Raw genomic sequence first — 21,589 nt, forward strand, 5'->3', positions numbered from 1 at the left:
ATTATATAAACTGAAGGAAAATGTAATAATTTTTTCAAGACAAATTCTTAAGTGATGTTTTTTGTAAAATCAAAGTACAAAATAAAAATAATATATATTATGCAGTTCAACAATTACAAAAAGAAAATTTATTACAAATTTTTGCAGAAAAGTGCAGAAACAACCCTGTACAGAAACAAGTACTAAAAACACAAGATCAAAATTCAGTTCTTCAGATTACAGAATAACGTTCCAGTTTTTATGTGTTGTGAGAACATTTTTAAAGACAGTAACCTGTAAATACACAGTTTTGAACATTACCAGAATTTAAAAGTACATAGTCACTAACTAAGATATTGATCTCTTACATGACTGCTGGAACTTACAAAGAAAATGTAAGAAACAGAATCTTAGATCATTAAGGAGTGAAAAAAGTTTACGTTTGGTTTTAGTGGGAAAAAAATGGTTGTTTATAAAGGATATAAATGAATAATCAGCTTCAGCATTTCCTCTTGCATCCGTCAGATCACTCAAAGTCTTCAGCCTCTACTTTAGGTTCAATTTTGACCAGGCAGTTTAAATTCAGCTCTGAAAAAAGATTCATAAATTGAATTCTTTTTTATTTTCTAAGCAAAACTGAATGCAGATTTCCTCGTTACCTGTAGAAGCTCTGCATTGCTGCTGAAGCTGGTGGGTGATGAAGTGCTCTCGTACAGCCACCTGTTTATCCCAAGCATCAAGAATGCCTTGGCGTTCAAAGTCTCCCAATAATAGTGTATCAGGGTGCACTTCCTCAATGTGAGCTTTCACCCCTTCCACACTCACAGAGTACTGCTGCTCTCCACAAACCATACACACCAACAACGGGTTGACAGGATCAAAGTCCATGAGGTAGACATTTCTCCACTCAGCCTGTGATAAAGGCCCCTCCATTGCATCATTTGGTGCAAAGCCTGACTCTTCAAACAGAATATATTAGAAATATCAGGAAACAAATAGTTAAAACTGTTTGGCAAAGTGCGTATTCAAAAATGTATTAAAAATAACCTTTGATTGCAGTCTGACATGGTTCAGCTAAGTTGGCAAGTTGGTTTTCTGATGTTATGCTGTTTGGAAAAGAAGCCAACATTACTTGGGTACATAAATAAGATATACACTACCATAAGTTATAATAATATAAGGAAATTAATACTTTTATTTAGCAAAGATGCATTGAAATCGATCAAAAGTGACAGTAAAAGACATAGGACAAAAAAAAAAAAAAAAAAAAAACAGTTTTCTGCAAAAATATTAAAAAGCGCAACAATTTTCAACATTGATAAGAAATGTTTCTTCAGCATATTAAAATGATTTCTGAAGGATCATGTGACACTGAAGACTGGAGTAATGGCTACTGAAAAATAAACTTTGCCATCACAGGAATAAACTGCATTTGAAAATATATTAAAATAGAAAACTGTTATTTTAAATTATAATAAAATTTCACAGTCTTACTGTTATTACAGTATTTTTTATCAAACAAATTCAGCCTTTGTGAGCGTAAACTTCAAAATTACAAAAAAAAAAAAATAAAATACAAAATACTGACCTCAAACTTTTAAACAGTAGTGTACATTTAAACAAACAAAAAACATAATAATAATAATAATAATAATTTATAATTTTATTCTTATTATAAGGTTATTTATAATCTTATTATAAAGGTTATTTATAATCTTATTATAAGGTTTATTATTATTATTATAGCTTATTATTAAATACAATAATCACAATTTTTATATACATTTTATATATTACTACTTACCTCTGAACTACTGCTGAGCAGAGACTGGTGGAGTTATGACTCTAGGAAGAAAAGTAAGAATAATGCACATGAACTGTAGTCAGCAAATCGCAACAACAAATCCTAGAGTGTCGGAACCTAGGGGGCACTAGAGCTGTATCTCATTTGACCAAAGGAGAGAAAAAAGATTATTAGAAGTTTATGTAGTATGCAAGTAAGTATATGTAAATGCAAGATTAAGTAGTCTAGTGGTCCAGTTTTCACAAAGTCAAAAACAAGTTCTGAGCGACTTAAGGCTGGGTAGATGTTGGCAATTCTCAAACAAACTTATAAAGTGCTACTTAAATGGACAAACCAAATTTAGACATTCCTGTCATGGCATTTTAAACCTACGATAATCATGCAGTTCAACCCTTAAATCTGTTCCGAGGGGATACAATCATTTGAGAAACTTGTGAAAGAAACAGTGAGATCCCAATCCTGAGAAAAACACTGAACATATTCAGTTACTTGGTATAAAAACATTGGCATCTCTCCATCTAAGGTATAAGTAATCCAAAAGCAGCAAGCTGTGAGAAGGCTGCTGACCTTGTGTGCTAACATACATGTTCATATCTTTTGCATGCTTATTTTATAAATTTTCTTTGAAGAAAAACACCTTTCATTATTTGACTCCTAATCAATTACAAAACTGGCCACCATCATGTCCTAAATTATTTCCCTATGTTTTCCATGTCTCTACAGTATGCTGGCTCACAGATATGCCTGGAGGCACTGGGGCCCCACACAGGGCCTCTGTACACTGCCACAAGTCAAAAGAGGCCTCCAAAATGTTTCTGTGATATTTTGGCGCTAAGGTATGGCTGGGGCCCCATATGGGGCCCTGCGAACACTACTCTAATTCAAAAGAACCTACCCCCATTTGTCTGTGAATTTCTGGTGCTGAGATATAGCTGGGGCCCCAAGGGGACATAAAGCATGTAGTGTTATTATAACAGGGCTTTGGTAGATCGTGATGTTTGCTTCTCAGTACAAACTCAGCCTCACGTAATTCCAAACCTGTATGACCTTATTTCTTTCATGGAACACATAGTTCGAAAAATTTTATGCATTCTGTAGAAGAAAGAAAGTCATACAGGTTTGAAACGACATGCCGATAGCTATATGATTCTCTGTTTAAATGAACGAACGAGACACTGATAGTAAAGAGCAGATCAGTTTGCACAGTACTGTGCAAACCACAAATTGGTTCAAAAGATCTGTCACACAAGTAAACAACTGCACAATCAGTGGGTTGCGCTGCGTGGGTATCACAGTCCCACTCAAACTCACAGCGGTGCTGCACTTTGGTCTGTTTTCGAACAATCTATAAAATGAGGGGGATGTTATTGCTGACAGTGTTTTGAAATGATTGTGCTTTTATTTGGGGCATTTTCTCCAAAATTTGGGGTTAGTAAGGTTTTTTAAGGTTTTTGAATGAAGTCTCTCAGCAACACTGCATTTATTTGATAAAAAAAAGCAACAATTAAAAAAAAAGTAATATTCTGAAACTCTTTTACATGATCAAATAACATTTTTCTATATTAATATATTTTAAAATATAATTTATTCCTGAAATGGCAAAACTGATTTTTCAGCATCATTACTCCAGTCTGTCACATGATCCTTCAGAAATCATTTTAATATGCCAATTTGCTACTCAAGAAACATTTAATATTAACAATGTTGAAAACAGCTGTGCTGCTCAATATCTTTGTGGAAAGCCTAATACATCTTACTGACCCCAAACCTTTAAAAAGTAAGTCACATAAAGGGCTTAAAAGTCATTACCTGTGAATCTCGGCCTTGTGGAGGGACCATCATCTGACGAAGCTTTCTCTCATGTGCTGCCTTTCTAGCTCGCTGCTCCTGTTTCTTGATCCTCCATTGCATGCGTCTTCTACGTATAATCTCCTCTGGATCTTCTTGTGGATTTGGTGTTGCCACTATTTGAATTCTATTAGTTCTTGATTTATTGGTAATCTTTGTCTGTGGACCTGAAGGCTTGGTGCACCTTCTTGTTTTTTTCTGAATGGGGATCTGTCTGTATGTGGAAGTGTCCCTGGACATTGCTTGCATGAAAGTTGTGCTTTGTGTTTTCTTTTGAGAAGTCTGTGAAATGCAAGCAGTGTAGTTTGATTATGGTAGTGACTAAAGAATAAATTCTCGTTAGTGAATCAAACTTATACAGCTTTCAACTAATTGTAAATCAGTTTGTTCATATGGAGACACTCATTAACTTCATGCATGTAAACATTACTGGAAGAACTGTCTAATAATAGAATTGTCCCCACATATTTATTCTCTAAAATAACTTTTGGAAAATTGGTAAACGAAACCATTAAGCAACAACTGACAGACAGACAGATGGACGGATGGATTGGACAGATGGATGGATTGGATAGATTGGACGGACGGATGGATTGGACAGAGAGACGGATACATGGGATGGACGAGCAGACTGGACAGATAGATGGAGGGGATGGACGATGGACAGAAGGATTGGACATACGAATGGACTGGATGGATGGATGGATGGATGAATAAGATGGATAAACGGATTGGATAGATGGATTGGATGGACAGATAAATGGACTGGACGGACTGGATGGATGAATGGATGGGATGGATGGATGGATTGATTGGATGGATGAATGGATTGGACAGATGAACGGATGGGACGGACGAACGGATTGGACGCATGGATTGGACAGATGGATGAACTAGATAGGTGGACAATTGGGACAGATGAACGGATTGGACGGATGGATGGATGGATGGATGGATGGACGGATGGATTGGATGGATGGATGGGACGGACGAACGGATTGGATGGATGGATGGATGGATGGATGGATGAATGGATGGGATGGACTAACGGATTGGGCGGATGGATTGGACAGACGGACAGATGGACGGATGGATGGACAGATGGATTGGACAGGCGGACGGACGGATTGGACGGATGGATTGGATGTACGAACGGATTGGATGGATGAATTGGGCGGACGGACGGGGTAGATAGACAGACAAACAACCAACTCACTTGACCCAGACTCTATGCTTCCAATGTCACTCAAATATCAATGCAGTTTACCTTTGGCAGATTGCGAAGAACCACATGTTTGGTTGCATCTTTGTTGGCTTTTCTAGCCCGCTGTTGTCTCTTCTTTAACCGCCAATACTCTCTCTTTCTTTGAAGCTCATCACTTTCACCGAGCTGCTGCTCTTGCAAGGCCTGTGAAAGGCAGGACTGCATGGGATCTGCTCCAAAATCACTGAACTTCTGAGTTTTTCTGCACTGAGGTTGCAAAGGCATCGGAAAAATGGCATGACTTCCAACTGTAGCCTCTTCACAGACATTATGAATCTTATAATGGCTGGTGTCTTCAAAAGTTGATGCATGAGGACGCAATTTGATATCTTTAAGGCTTGCGTCCTCTGAGACGTCACACTGTAATAAGACATTTTGTTTTAAGGTAAAACTTGGCTTTACATCTTCAGATGTAAGAAACTCATCTTTAGTTAATGGAAGAGGCTCATTTTCACACTTAACATGAATTTCATTGGCATTATTTTCTTCTGGTGTGTAAACTGATTCCTCCAGGAGCTGTTTCAAGGAGGCTACAGCCTGAAGAGTAGTGTCATGATGGTCCACAGCTGCTGGAGGTTCAATGTGCGACTCTAAGGATGGGCAGGGTGAAGGTTTGCGGTCTTGAACAGTGATGCAGGGAGTAATTTCTGGGATGGAAAATACAGCTTGTATAGTGGGATAGACGTGTTCTTCTTGTATAGGGACTGGGGCACTGGTTGAGGAGTCACAAACTGTTGTGGCGACAGATGAAGTAATACTGTGCCTTTGGTTTGACTTCTTGTTTTGCTCTCTCTGCTTTAATACTGAAACCTTTGACCTAAGTAAACCTTTCCCAAGTCGGGCAGCTCGGCTAGCCCTTTGCTCTCGTTTCCTTATCCTCCAGTACTCCCTCAAACGGGCGACCCTTTCTTCTTCTGTTGGGGTTTCAGACTGGATGGTGACTGTCATACTGCCCATAACTGCACCTCTGGCTAACCTAGACCTTACTAGGGAGTTTTGATGAGTTTTGGTAGAGTTACTGGAAACACTGCAGAGAGCAGAACCTGGCTTTGTGACTGGTTGAGCATCTGAATGTAGGGGTGAATTTACTTGAACTTGGAGTTTTACCTTTCCAATGCGTTTCGCATTGGAAATGTCTTGGCTTGCAGATAGGGAAGCCTCAGAAGAAGTCTTTGAAATGGAGACTGTCACCGTGCCATCTTCTTTGATAAAACCACCAATGGTATCTGAGGAAACTGCAAATCCACTTGCTTTGCTCACTTGAACTCCACACGTCTGATTTAAACTGCTGTGGTAGCGTCTCCCACGATGCTTTAGTGCATCTCGCTCTTTCAGTCGTGCTTTTAACGCCAAAGACAGCCTTGCTCTCTGCTCACGCTTTTTAATTCGCCAGTACTCTCTCTGCCTGGCATGGCGATCCTCAGGAGATTCAACTTTGGAAGCACCAAGTGCGGATTTCCTCGCAATATTTTTACAATGCCTCTTTTGAGTATGTGAAAATTTCTGTCCTTTGGATTTTGATTTACTTGAGGATGATTGCAAAATACCACCTGATAAGGATGCATGGTTTGGTTTAGTACCCTGAACATGTAGCTGTGTTGTTCGAGAACTGCCAGATTTTGCTCCCAATGACTGCTGATTGAAGGATACGAGATTTGAATTGAGGTTGATTCCTCTCAAGGCCTTACTGTTAGTAGGAGACGAAGCATGCACGATACCAACAGATAAAGGTTGTCCTTGTCCAAGACTCCCTTCTCGGTCCCGTGCCAGCTTTGCAGCATGCTTTGCTCTTTGTTCTCGCTTTTTGATACGCCAGTTCTCTCTACGCTTAGCAACCATCTCTTCTTCATTCATAGCCACTCTTTTCTTGTGCTCTGAAGGAAAGGCACATGTTTTTCTCTTAGTGATAGGACTATGAACGTAACTCTGGTGTTCATGAACCTCACATTCTACAGAGGTCAACGGTCTAAGACAGTTCTGTGGCTTATTTTGGTTTTTGTGCACTGGTAAAACCATGGATACATGGCTTTGCGGAGATGATGCTAATTGCTTGCCATTTGGATGCTTGTTTGGATGCATTTCGATGCATGCTGTAGGCACCAAAAGGACTCTAGGGCAGACAGACTCAACTGTTGTAGCATTTGTTTTTGATGACCCAGTATCTGAGGACTTTATTTTTTTATTGCCCATTACACCCTTCAGAGAATTTGTGCTTGTTTCTGGGAACTGAGGTAAGGCATGGTTGAGCTTGGTCCTTTGAAAGCATCTCTCTTTTTTCCATGGCACTGTAGTAATATTATTCTCAGATATTGATAGACCTGAGCTGAAGAAGTTTTTAGGAGCATCAGCAGCTTTCTGTTTGAATGAGATGTCATTATGTAGAGAAGGATCATCTCTGACTTCACTAACAATGGACATGCACAACCCAAGATTTTCATTTCTGATCTTTTTGGTAGACAACTTTCTTGCCCTCTGCTCTCTTTTCTTGGTCCTCCAATATTCCCTTTTGCGGGCGAGAGTGGCATCATCAAACTCTGTTGCTGGTTGATAACGACGTTTAGAGGAAGTCTTGCTGGACATAGCTGTTGTTTGGTTACACCATTATTATACTGTTGATTAACGTCAACGGTTGGTTAAGTCTTCTTAGGCAGGGCAAAACCTGCTCTAAACAGGGTATTTGGGGGTCACATCTTTAATTTATATGAAGCAGTCTCTCAAGGTCTTTCTATTTAGATGGATTTTGCATGCAGAGCTTGAGTCATCCTGTCCATTTTTCTGAACAACCAAGAGTAGTTGACCTTTGGGGGAAACAAAAATGCATAATTAATAATTGAGCCGATGAATGATGAGAAACAGATTTGTAAAACATTATAAACTCATGTACAGTAACAAAAACCAATCGACTGTAAGCTTAAGGCTACACCTTAACAACAATAAAATGAAAACAAAATAACATCTGACTTTAATAACAACAGAAACCAATTTAAATAGAAATCAACAAAATCAACTGTTGAACAGAAAAATAATTTTACACATAATATTACTCCATATACATACAGTTAAAACAAAACGTCAGTAAAATCATTGGCTTTAATTGTCAAAAATAATTTAAATCCATGTGGAATTAAATAGCACATCAATATAATAATTTATAAAACAGAAAATTGTGTAAAATAAATAAAAATTGCATTCAAATAAAAATCAATGGTTGGTAAAAAAAAAATGCAAATAAACAAGCCACACATCACTTTCAAACTATATAAGAATTCAAACTACATAAAGCCTAAATAACCTGAATTACCCAAATAATTCAAACTATTACATAAGGGTTAAGAATTGTAAATGTAAAAGGGCCCCTATGCTGAAGGACGGGGCCCCAGAGAGCACTTTGTTGGGTGTTGAGACAAAATCGTCAATTGTGATTCATGTGTGATCAGCAACAATAATATAATAAGCAACAACAGAATTCTGGGGGCCCCTGCAGTCTTCCAAAGGCATGGCTGGGACCAAAGGGGCCCTCCAGTACACATTGGGCTCCAGTACTTGTGCATTTACTCATTTAACAGACCCTTTTATCCAAAGTGACCTACAAATGAGGAACAGTGCAAGCAATTTATCATAAGAGTAATATATGCAGTACACAATGACAAGTGTACCCTGAAGTAGTACATGTAGATACAAGAAACAGAAGAACGATGCCCTCTATCCATGTGGGGGAAGGGAAGGTCTGGGGCCCCAAGGGAATGTGCCCCACATGCTGTGTCTGCAATGCTGATATAAATTTATAAGAACATCAAGCACTGCCTTCATAAGCCTTAACAACATTGACATTACAGGAATTCAATTTAGATGGACAAATATATAAAAAAAAGTATTCAATAATTTGTCACAAGTTATTCTTAAATCTTCCATAAACATCTAAAGACAACTCATGCTTGGTTTGCAACCATTCAGTGGTCTCAAACTTCATTCCTGGAGGGCCACAGCTCTGCTGAGTTTAGCTACAACCAGCTCTAACTCACACCAGTTTGTAGTAATCCTGAAAACCTTGATTAGCTGGATCAGGTGTGTTTGATTAGGGTTTGAACAAAACTGTGCAAAGCTGTGGCACTCCAGAAATTGAGTTTGAGACCACTGCATTCTCGGTACTAGCCCTGGCATGGGCAAACTCTGTCCTGGAGGGCCTTTGTCCCTGCACAGTTTAACTCCAACCCTGAACAAACACACCTGAACAAGCTAATCAAAGTCTTTAGGATTACTAGAAACAAAGCCACTAGATGGCAAGCTTGCAATCGTTAGCTGAAAAAGTGTAACGGCTAAAGCTAATACTTCCGGTCTGGCAGTATGTGGGAAAGGAGACCAAAGGCCGTTTTTTTTTTTTATGGATGTCAGTGGAGGAAAGGCTTTACTACGCTGAATACTACAGCTTGTTTGAGGAAACAGCTTATTATTTAATGAATCAACAGCCTATCTGCTAATCTTCAACATGTTTTAGACTACACAATACTTTTGGATTGAACTATTTTACCACTAGTTTACTACAAAAAGAAATGGTGTTTTATAAAAGAAGTCACTGACTTTTTGCAACAGGTGGGATTTTCTTATGGCACTTCTCCTTCATTCCTATGGTATCCGTACACAGCAATTGAGTGTCGCACAACTCTGACTGAAATTCATTGACGTCAAGGCTGTAATGTGATTGGTTATTAAGGGACACGTGATCCAAGTTAGCCGTTACGCTTTCTCTAATAGAGGGTATGTATTGACGTCACTTACCCGCTGGGACACGCCCCCTTAGCCGGACTGAGTGGCAAAAGAGCCTTCAGCGTGAATGGATTTAATAGAGAAGGTGCGAAAACGTGCAGTAAAACAAACGATAATCAGTTTAAACTAAAGGTTACTGAAGTTAATATAATGTTCCTAACAACTTAACAAATATCCAGTGGTCAGTGCATAATGATGCAGCCAGAAATCGTGTTTTCCAACCCTTACACGTGTCTGATTTTGACGCCAGGGAAAATAAATAAAGCAAATTTGCCTGTAAACTAATTTTGTAAATACAAAATAGGTTGGTCTAAACCCCGGTGATCACTTATATCAATATTAAACATATCGTCATATCATCCAGCTGAAAAACGTATATAGTGTTTGCCAGTGTTTATTTAAAAACATCCAGTTATGCAGAATTTAAGATGGTAAATATTTAGTTGATGACTTGTCAATACGATATACTACAATATATAGGATATGATTTTACTGCACAATTCAACATATTAACATGAAATGATAACTGCAACTCCGTGTTTCGCTTCCTGGAGACCATTTGTTTCTTTGAATTGCAGCGATTAATTTGCTTCTCTTTTCAGTAGCTTTCAGCAGTCTGTACCAATATACCTCAGGTTTCTTGTCAAATCTCTGTACAGTCAATCGCAAAGCTCGTTCTGGTTTAAGAGGTGTTTTGTGTGTTCTGTCGCACCATTTGCTTTGAAACTAATGCTGCCACTCAGTGGGCGGAGCCCAGATGATGGTGACGTCACATGCATACCCTCTATAGTAAATAATACAGACCCTCTCATCTCCCTATAGTAAGACAATCTCTGCTAAAAAAGGCTACAGACAGGTCAGTTTTATCAGGGTGGAAGCTAAACTCTACAGGACACCAGCTCTCCAGAACCAAGTTTGCCCATGCCTGGTACTAGCCAAATTTAGGATTTTGTATTGCAGCTTTTTATGTTGCCATCTCCTTATGAAGAATCATACTGTAGTATTGCTAATTTGCAAGTTACTTTGTATAAAAACATTTGCAAACATGAATTAATGTAAATATTAGTGCCAGAGTGTCACACATGAAGCTCCTAAGTGATTTCTTTTTATCTTTATAGCATAATGCTATCTTACAGATTTTTCTGGACTAATATTTTGGTGCGTTTTTGCAGCTTGGCAGCCTCTGGTCACGTCTATGATCAAAAAGAGCAGACTGCACATTCTGCAAAATATGCTTTTGTGCATTCCACATGAGAAAGAAATTCATACAGGTCTAAAACAACATGACTGTAAGTAAACAATGCACGAATTTTCATTTTTATTCAACTATTTATTTAATAACATTACAACTGTTATGCGTTGCTAAAGAAAGGAGCTTTTTACTTAATTGAAAGCACACAAATATGCTAATATTAATACAATGTGGAGTAAATGATAACTTAAAGCTCAAGGAGGGGACAAACACGTTGCTGTCACTTTAAATCTTATCTCACAATCACAAGCTGACGATTTCTCCGGCTATCTGGCGTTTTGTTCCGAGCACCTGTTTATTTATATAAAATATATACTAAAAAGCATCCTATCAAACACTGGAGTGATTTTACTGAGCAGGCTGTCGCTGTTTCCAGTGTTTGACAGGGACAATGTTGTCTTCCTTATCTGCCCTCGTGAGCTGCGGTCTGTCTGTTTGTCTGTCAGCGTGTGCACTGTCGAGTCTTTACAGTAAAAGGCGTCACGACAACACCGAGTACGCGAAGCATGCGTTTGTTTTACCTGGTAAAGGCACCTAACTTTCTTTAAGCTCAGTCTCAGGACACTGCAGTCGCTTTCCGTTGCAGCCTTCCTTTCTACGGCGCCTTGACAACGGTAAAAGTACCAGGATGTAGGAGCTTACAGCATGTGCGTGGATGGACAGGGTCTTAAAGCAGTAGAGTCCCTCCCTCCATAAAAAATAACAATTACGTTTTGCATTTAAACAACAGACAATATGAATTAGGTGCAGATAACGTAACGTTTTTTAATATATATATTTAATATTTAAGTATTTAAAAAAAAAAAGATGCCTTTTGTGTCACGAATGTGTAAACAATGGCTTTAACAGTACCAGCTTTTCCTTATTATAGGCATGATGAATCTTACTATATGCATAGCCTATTTCACATAACGAGTTATGTTTTTAAAATACAGATGCACTGTTTAAACTAATGTAACATGAATGTGTGTTTATACTTCACGAATATTGAATACTGTTCTTTTTTATTCAGTTTCATAATAAATACACAATAATTCATAAATATAAGAAATAAGTATCAATAATATAAATAATACATTTCATTAGACGTTCACTTCATGTAAAATAGCCTAATTGTAATTCCCAAAAAATGCCTGTTAATCAATGCAAAACTAGACAAGAAAATATATTTAATCCTATTTTATAATTCATGAATTAATTAAATATTAAATGGTATGTACAAAAATGGGTATGTACAAAAACAATCTTATGTAAAATCTAAAATAAAACATTAAAGATGGGCCCCATGATGCAGCCGTCACTACATCACAGCCGCTACTGTCTCTTTAAATTTACCCAGGAGCCCCTAAAGGAGCCCCAGGGGCCCCTAGCTCGGCTCTCCACCCTGAAGACAAGCAGAACATCTAAATACAAACAGGAGACCGCTTAAAGTCACCGACCATTTGACAGATCCGTACTCCAACTTCGATCTAAAAGCGATCTATCGTCACGTAAAGTTAAGTTTACTTAAAGCAAAAAGCAAACAGCGGTGAGGCTTCAGTGCAGAGACAGACACTGCACACACTGTAATGGGTGAGTGCGTGTTTCAGATATTTAGTCAACCACCCGACGAATGCATCTACGAAATCCTCCGGTTGTGACATTTCTACGTACAAAAGGTGCGAATCCTGTACGTTAAAATAACATAACACAGGTATGGATGAAGCGGAGTCCAAAGAGTCGGTGCACAAAGCTGAGCAGACAGAATCGCGCTCATTAATAATAAAAGCTGAGGAAGAGGAGGCGACACCGCAGCGGGGACACTTGGGGGACCTCTCAGCAGGTAAATGTTGTTGTTAGGCATTTAACTTTGACCATTAGATCGATGGCTCTCTTTTGGAAGCGTTAAAACCCGTGACGAACAATAGCACGCAGCGGCATGGCCCCTAATCTTTCGGGCTCCACTATAAACAAAGGCAAAATAACCATGCTGCATATGTACACGCGATGCGCGGTCACCACCTAGCGGAAATACGGCGGTACGGCACCATGCCGCCGCCCCCTTCTTGTGCTAAAAATGGATCTGCGGAAATACCAGTTTCACTTTGAAATTACTTTAAATCGTGCTAAATTGTTATTTGCGTTAATCATTTTTTTCTGACATGAAAAATAATTTCAATATTTCAAATTCTGAGTCTGAATTTTAATCTATCTGATAGATTATTTGTAGGTTTATGCACAAATTTGATATTTATTTAATATTCACCAGTCATTATTATTTTGATTTATTTTTCTGAAATACAAAATAATTAATACAATTCATTTAAAATTCATTTAATAATTAAAATTCATGTAGATTGTGCTAAATAATTATTTGCATATATATTTTTTTCTGAAATGAAAAATAATTTGAATATTTAAAAATTTGAGACTGAATTTTAATCTGTCTGATAGATTATTTGTAATTCAATGCACTAATTTGACTTTAATATTTAATATTCACCAGTCATTATTATTTTTACATTTTTCTGAAATATAAAATAATTAATACAATTCATTTAAAATTCATTTAAGAATTAAAATTCATGTAGATTGTGCTAAATAATTATTTGCATATATATTTTTTTCTGAAATGAAAAATAATTTGAATATTTAAAAATTTGAGACTGAATTTTAATCTGTCTGATAGATTATTTGTAATTTAATGCACTAATTTGACTTTAATATTTAATATTCACCAGTCATTATTATTTTTACATTTTTCTGAAATACAAAATAATTAATAAAATTCATTAAAAATAATGTAAAATTAATTTAATAATTAATAAAATTAATTTAAATTGCGTTAGAATATTATTTGCATGAATATTTTTTGCTGAAATGAAAAATTATTTGAATATTTAAAATTTTGAGACAGAATTTTTTTTCTATCCGATAGATTATTTGTAGGTTTATACACAAAATTGTCTTTAATATTTATTTAATATTCACCAGTCATTATTATATTTTTTTTATTTTTTCTGAAATACAAGATAATTTGCATATTCATATTTTTCATATGAAATTACAAACTGTTGTCTTTGGAGAATGACTTTAAATCTATCAGTGATATAAAAAAATTATAATTAAAATACTTATATATATATATATAATTGTATATATAATATTTATATATAAAAACTTATCATTAAAATAATTTTTATATTTGTACACATTTTTAATATGCATTATATATTAACAATATGTAATAATACAAAAAATACAAAATAATTTTTATATTTTCCTATAAAGTTTCTAATTTTATTGTTTCCCCTGTTACTATATTTGAGAACGACCTTTAGTCTATCAGCAACAGTCCTATTCAAGTAATAATAATAATAATAATAAATACATAATTTTTGTCCAGTATAACATTCACATATGGTATGTTCTGAATATACCCTATACAGATTATTTTTTTTAAACTTGTGCACAGAAAGGGCTGGCATAAATACATTTTCACCATTATTTAAAATTTATCTCCATTATGTGTTATTTACCTTATGCTTCATCAATAAAACTCTGGTTTTGTCTCCTCCACAGGTCAGGAGGATGTGGCCAATGGTCTCACATCTCATGACAGCCAGGACGTTCCTGTCACCTCTGTGTCCTCCCAAGGCACTAGTTACTGGTGTGTCTCTGAGAGCACAGACTCTCCTTTCCTTCTGTCTCCCATCCCAGGACCATCTACAAAGGACCCCCCTCCATCGAAGCACACACCTGGTCGAGACCACCGGCGCTATTACCATGAATACTGGCGCAGCGAGTACCTCATGGACTTCGACCCACAGAGACAAGGGATGATCTGCATGGTGTGTGGCAGTTCACTGGCAACCCTGAAGTTAAGCACCATCAAGAGGCACATCAATCAGAAGCATCCGTACTCCCTGCTGTGGACCGAGTCAGATAAAGATGTGATCCGGTCAGGATGGGAGAATCATTTGAATCGAGAAAACAGCCAGGTGCCATTATGTCCCGATCCAGATGTTCCTCCAGAGGCACAGGAGATTCTGGATGTTAACAGGCACTCCACAGGTCTGTGTTTATATTTCGTTGTGCTTCTGTGTGTTTTTTGTGAAGTCTGAATCACATGAAACCTTACAAAACATGTCTTAAGGTTCACCCAAAAAAATCAATAAATTTATTTTGCTTAAAAGTAAACTATTTTTGGAAAAAAAATCTAATACTATTATAATAAGATTTTTTTTCAGTTAAGCACATTCGACTCATGCAATGCAATCAAAAAAAAAAAAAAAAAAAAAAAAAAGAAGTATCAATTTTAAATATTATAAATTGTATATAATTCTATATAAATTATACATAATTAAAAAGTACAAAAGGTATAAAAAAAAATTATATATACAGTATATATATATATATATATATATATATTTTTTTATAATATATAATTATTTTAATCAGACTTCTTTTCAGTTGCATGTATATTTTAAGAAAAATTTTATGTTTTGTATAATATATTTATGTGTAAATTAAATTATATGAATATAAATATATACACGTAAATAAATGTACATGTAAATACATGTAAATATTTTTAAAATATATACTGTATGTGTGTGTATTTATATATACATCATAAATATACACACTGTTTTGAGTATTTTAGTGTGTCTGTGTCATGGTAAAATGTTCTTTAAAGCCTTTAATGTATGCTAATGTATATATATTTTTAATTAATTAAACTAATTTTGTCTGGGCAGGATTTTTTTTCATTACTGTAATAATAAGAATTAAAAACACAAATATTTAAACATCTGGAAATGCCTTTAAATCCCATGAAAATAATGTCACAGTTCAAAAATCTGACATTCAAAATTGTAATTTTATGTACAATTATTATTTATCTCTGTTGAGATGTTTCCTTTTAGGTCGTATTGTAGCATTCTGAATATTAAAAAAAAATACTAAAATAATAAGATATAAAAAATAAATAAGATTTTTTATTTTTTAAATTTCATTTTTAAAATATATTTAATTTATATATCAAAAAGAGAAAATAATAATAATTTCTCTTTTTGAGATGTTTACATTTATGTTATATTGTAGCGCTTTGAGTGTAAGAAAGGCACATTAGAAATAATACATTTTTAAAAGAAAAATATTCATAAATATATAAATAATATAGATTTTTTCCATTTTATGACATTTAATTAACATAAAATTATTATTATTATTATTATTATTATTTTAACAGCTCATTCTTCATGTCATTCTAGGCAAGACTGGTGGTTCCATCTCTCCAGTACTTCAGGCTCAATCTGGCATTAGCAGGGTCACGCCATCGCCTCCGGCCTCCTCGGTTCAGGAGGTCCCAGGCCCCACAGCTCAGGTGATGGAGCGCTACCTGAATGACTCGTTGCACGCCTGGTTCCGCCAGGAGTTCCTGATGGAATACCAGGCAGAGGAGGGCCGTCTAGTATGCATGGTATGCAGCTGTCTGTTGCCTTCGCTGCACCTGGATCATATTAAAAGTCACATGCTGGATCTGCACCCAAACTCTCTGCTGTACAGTGCTGAGGAAAAGCACTCCATCCTGCAGACCTGGGCTAAGACACACGGTGAAGGTGAGAAACAAAAAAAAAAACAGACGAAATCAGAGAATTTAAAACAGTCTGTGTGCTATTGAAATAATAATAATGCTTCTGTAATTGTAAATTTCACACTGATTTCTTCTCAACTTTAATACGTTTTTTTCTCCTTGGATTTGTCATGAAGAATCCCACTCTTTACAACCTCAAATCAAATCGGAACAACATACCAAAGAAATAAACTTAGATGGTTCCGCCTCATTTATCCCTCTGAATGTGGATCCCATTCAGGGAAATTTGGTGAACTACACAAGAGGAGATGAGAATCCAGCAGACACTGGTCAGAGATCCCAGTCTTTACCTTACTATCCCAGAAAGAGAAGACTGAAATACGGCAGCCCCTGGCGCCTCCGCCTCGATTATTTAGTGGCGTACGGTCCTCCGGAAAACCCGCTCTGCTACTGTATGGTGTGTTCTGAACACCTGCCCGTGCCGAGGGTCAGCAACTTCCGCAAGCACATCCAGGAGTGCCATCCGGAGACATGCAGCCTCAGCCGAGGTGAGAGAGATGCTGTGGTCAGTGCCTGGATAAAGGATGAGAATATCGAAAAGGCTGCACCGAAAGGGGATGGTAAGTACAGACAACTGTAGATACACAAAATCAGATATAAAGAGACATAAACTAGGCATATCATTACTGTATATGTCATATTAATAATTTTGTATAACAATAAAATCATCATATAAACAAAATAAACACCTGAAAGAAAGAAACACAGATCTTAAACATCGATTTCATCTTCTAAAAAACTGTAAACAAGATCCTGAAAAGCAAAACTGATTCTATGAAAATGAAAGATTATTTAGCTTATCAGGTGAACTTACCTTGTTTAGGATTTAAAGGTATTCAAGATATACTTGATCGTGAAAATATGTTCATTAATGTCCTTTAAATTATATATTACATATCACATTATTTTTAAGAATCTAAAAATAGCGAAATTAAACATTTCTTTCCTATATTTTCAGTTAGCCTTTGCTTAGCAAGCTAAAAGCTTGACAACTAAAGCTTTTAGCTCGCTAACCACCCTGTTATAAAAACCAGCATATGCTGGTAAAGTAGGTTTTGAAGCATGGATGCTAGTTTGAACTGGTTTAAGCTGGTCCTTCCCTGGTGAAAAAAACAGCATATGCTGGTAGCTATGTTTTGATGCTGGTTTAAGCCGGTCCTTTGCTGGTCTATGCTGGTCCTTAGCTGGTTTATGCTGGTCCTTTGCTGGTTTATGCTGGTCCTTAGCTGGTTTATGCTGGTCCTTTGCTGGTTTATGCTGGTCCTTGACCAGCAACATGACCAGCATAAACCAGCTAAGGACCAGCATAAACCAGCTAAGGACCAGCTTAAACCAGCACCAAAACATACCTAACCAGCATCCCAGCATCAAAACATACCTACCAGCATATGCTGTTTTTTTCACCAGGGTTAGCTAGTCATGACCTGGTTTAAGATGGTCCTTAGCTGGTTATGTGCTGGTCCTAAGCTAGTCCTGAGCAGGAGAGACCAGATTAAACCAGCTCAAACCAGCATCCATGCTTCAAAACCTACCTAACCAGCATATGCTATTTTTTTCAACAGGGCAGATATTTAAAATGTACTTAATCATGAAATATGTTGATTAATGTCTTTTAAATTACATATAAAATATATTTTAGAAACAAAAAATTGTCAACTTCTGCTTCCTAGTGTTTTCAGTTAACTGTTACTTAGCAAGCTAACAGCTTGACAACTAAAGATTTTAGCTCATTAACCAGATTTTTTAAAATTCACTTAATCATGAACATATTTTGATTAATGTCTTTTAAATTACATATAAAAATATATTTTAGAAACTAAAAACTGTCAACTCCTCCTTCCTAGTGTTTTCAGTTAACTGTTGCTTAGCAAGCTAACAGCTTGAAAACTAAAGATATTTAGCATCGTAGGTAAATGTATCTTGTTTTAAGTATGTAATGATATTCTGGTTGTACTTAATCGTGAAAATATGTTGATAAATGTCATTTATATTACATATTAAATATATTTTAGAAGCAAAAATGGTTGAATACTTCTCGTTCCTAGTAAAATTTTAGCTTTCAGACCAAATATTCAAGATGTACTTAATCATGAAAATATGTTGATTAATGTCCTTTAAATTACATATTAAATATTATATTTTAGAAGCTAAAAATAGTCAAATTAAATATTTCTCTTTCCTAGTATTTTCAGTTAGCCTTTGCTTATATGCTAACAGCTTGAAAACTAGATATTTCCCTGGTGAAAAAAACAGCATATGCTGGTAGGTATGTTTTGATGCTGGAATGCTGGTTAGGTAGGTTTTGATGCTGGTTTAAGCTGGTCCTTTGCTGATTTATGCTGGTCCTTAGCTGGTTTTTGCTGGTCCTTGACCAGCAACATGACCAGCAAAACCAGCAGAGGACCAGCTTAAACCAGCATCAAAACCTACCTAACCAGCATATGCTGTTTTTTTCACCAGGGTTAGCATCTCAGGTAAATATATCTTGTTTGAAGTATGTAATGATATTCAAGTTGTGCTTAATCATGAAAATATGTTGATTAATGTCTTTTAAATTACATTTCAGAAGCTAAAACAACCAAATTAAGCGTTTCTCTTTCCTAGTGTTTTCAGTTAGCCTTTGCTTAGCAAGCTAACAGCTTGAAAACTAGGTAAATGTATCTTGTTTTAGCTATGTAATGATGAAAATATGTTCATTATTGTCTTACATTTCATTCAAAAGCTAAAAATAGTCAAACATTTATTTTTCCTAGTGTTTTCAGTTCGCTTATTAGCAAGTGAACAGCTTGAAAATGAAAGAATATTTAGGTTCTCAGGTAAATTTATCGTGTTTTAAGGATGTAAAGATATTCTTGGTGTACTAGCAGCTGAGCCTACTTGCTTGTAGCGCTGGTTAAGAAAACGTGCATTCATTATGCAAATTTGCTTCAGTAATGTTTCTCTCTTTTTTTCTGCCACTGAAGACTCACAAAGTGGCCCTGTCACTACAAACGCTGCTGTCGACACGCAGGTGTCTCCTGTGAAAACCACAGAGCAAGGAGGTGAAACGGAAGACAATAATAGCACAAATATCACACCATCGACACAGACAACTGGGCGGCACAGGCACTACCCGGGGAAGGACCAGAGGCGCAATTACCAGGCCCGCTGGAAGATGGACTTTCTGATGGACTACGACTGCAGGAAGCACGGATTGATCTGCATGGTGTGTGGCGCTACGCTCGCAACACTAAAGGTCAGCACCATCAAGAGACACATCCTACAAGTGCACCCTCATTCCCTGGACTACAACCCAGAGGAGAGGCAGCTGGTCCTGCTTTGCTACAACCAGATCTCAGCGCACTTTCACTCGGACGACTGTTTTTCGGGTTCAAACCACGGCCATAAGGAGAATGCTAACGGTAATGCTTATGTTAATACCGAATGCACTACGAGTCAGAGCACTTAATTGAAAGAAAAAGGTTAGGGATGAGTTTTCAACATCCTGTTTTTTGTTTTTCCTTCACTCAGGAAGTTTGCTGCGGGGTTAAACCTTTTTTTTGTTCGTTTTTTTGAAGGACTTGACATTGTTGGAGAATTATTGTACTTTTTGTCTCTAACAAAGTGAGTAAAAGAAATGTTTAATAAGTTTAAAAAGAATATTTATGCTTGAATCACTTTTGAAAATGAAACAAGAAGCCACCAATGTCATTTAAACAATTTTTCCCAACAAGCGATTTTGCTAAACTTACATTTTCTTTTTTTGTGGATAAGCACTCTTGAAAGCATTTGTACATTCATTGTTTATTTTGTAGACTTCAAGACTGTTACTGATTCCCATGTTTGACATTTTGCATGACATCATTACAGTGAACATTATTATTTTACTTTCAGCACTTAAAATGGGTGCCCAGTACAAGTTTTTGGGACTGTTACTAAGCAAACACAATGGGAGAAAAAAAAATTCGATTTCACTTACCATTTTGTCAATCACGTTTTGCCATTTTGAAAGAAGCAGCATAAATATAATATATGATTTATAATGTTAATGTTATATAATACTGGTTCAGTTCACCAAAAAGTTCTATTGAAATAAAAATCTAATGGACTTCCTGTTTAGGTAAAGTCCAGTTTCTTTTGAGTGAGATCCATGTCTCAGGGAGTGTTTTATTCATCATTCATTTTCTGCATTAATGAATCTTGGTCAGTTTGAATAGTGAATTTAATCGTAAATGTGCAATTAAATGGGCAGATAATGCATGCATGTTCTCTAATCATTAACACTTCCTAGTTGCATTTATTTACCATATGCTGAACAGCATAAAATAGGCCTCATTACATTAAAATGTTGCACTGATCTATGGCAAACAGTCATATTGTTCACTTCTCTCTTTAATCCTGTACAGAGTGAACTGAAACTCACTTATCAGCATTGGCATCACATGAGGACTCACAATTTAGTTTCACCTCTTCTTGTAATGCCATTTCTTTTGACCAAATGCAATTTGGAAGCACTTTCACAGTTTGGAACGTCTCACAAATATTTAATGGAGATTCCAGGAAAACGGCACACAATCTTCTTTGCGATGACGAGGTTTGGGGTTCAAACTCTCAGGGTTACAACGTTTAGGTGTAACATATCAACAGTTACATTTTAAGTTATGTACAGATATAACATACTTCATTTATCACTTGTATATACACCCTTCTTGAGTTTGGATTAAAATATCATTCCTTTTGAGTTTCTCTTGTATAATTTACTGCAACACCAATAATGAATAAAATATGTCAATTAATGTTGAAATGGAAGGCCTAGTTCTTTAAATTATTAACTGAAAATTAAAAGACTTTTTTTTTTTAACATTTTTGGTACAAATGATAGTTTCTGTAGTTGTACAAATCTAACTTTGGGATCTAAGATTTTAATGTTTTTAAAACAAGTCTATTTTGCTCAAATGGGCTGTTTTTTATGATGAAAAATACCTTAAAAACAGTAATATTGTGGAATATTATTACAAATTAAAATAATAATTTTATATTTTAATATATTTTGAAATGTAA

General features: G+C 36.0%; 2 protein-coding genes across 4 annotated transcripts; one reads left to right on the plus strand and one right to left on the minus strand.

The window, feature by feature from the left end:
* Positions 1–85: 85 nt before the first annotated feature.
* si:dkey-28a3.2 (uncharacterized) lies at positions 86–11,638 on the minus strand. 2 transcript variants are annotated; one of them, XM_051113806.1, is made up of 7 exons: positions 11,433–11,634; positions 4,899–7,693; positions 3,593–3,913; positions 1,784–1,824; positions 1,027–1,085; positions 639–938; positions 86–567 (listed from the first exon to the last, which is right to left on the minus strand). In XM_051113806.1, exons 2-7 carry the CDS (start codon positions 7,473–7,475, stop codon positions 506–508), a joined length of 3,360 nt encoding a protein of 1,119 aa, XP_050969763.1. In that variant the 5' UTR covers positions 7,476–7,693; positions 11,433–11,634; the 3' UTR covers positions 86–505. The 2 variants fall into 2 exon arrangements, with proteins under 2 accessions (XP_050969763.1, XP_050969764.1); XM_051113807.1 differs by lacking the exons at positions 86–567; positions 1,784–1,824 and having other exon boundaries at positions 794–938; positions 11,433–11,638.
* On the plus strand, positions 10,849–21,302 carry zfta (zinc finger translocation associated). Of its 2 annotated transcripts, none has more exons than XM_051113812.1 (5): positions 10,849–10,948; positions 14,473–14,964; positions 16,167–16,514; positions 16,666–17,109; positions 19,513–21,302. In XM_051113812.1, the coding sequence occupies exons 1-5, from the start codon at positions 10,855–10,857 to the stop codon at positions 19,995–19,997; spliced, it is 1,863 nt and encodes a 620-aa protein (XP_050969769.1). In that variant the 5' UTR covers positions 10,849–10,854; the 3' UTR covers positions 19,998–21,302. The 2 variants fall into 2 exon arrangements, with proteins under 2 accessions (XP_050969769.1, XP_050969768.1); XM_051113811.1 differs by lacking the exon at positions 10,849–10,948 and adding an exon at positions 12,061–12,733.
* The last annotated feature ends 287 nt before the right edge of the window (positions 21,303–21,589 follow it).

The sequence above is a fragment of the Labeo rohita genome, chromosome 7, assembly GCF_022985175.1.
Source record: "Labeo rohita strain BAU-BD-2019 chromosome 7, IGBB_LRoh.1.0, whole genome shotgun sequence".
Classification (NCBI taxonomy): Eukaryota; Metazoa; Chordata; class Actinopteri; order Cypriniformes; family Cyprinidae; genus Labeo; species Labeo rohita.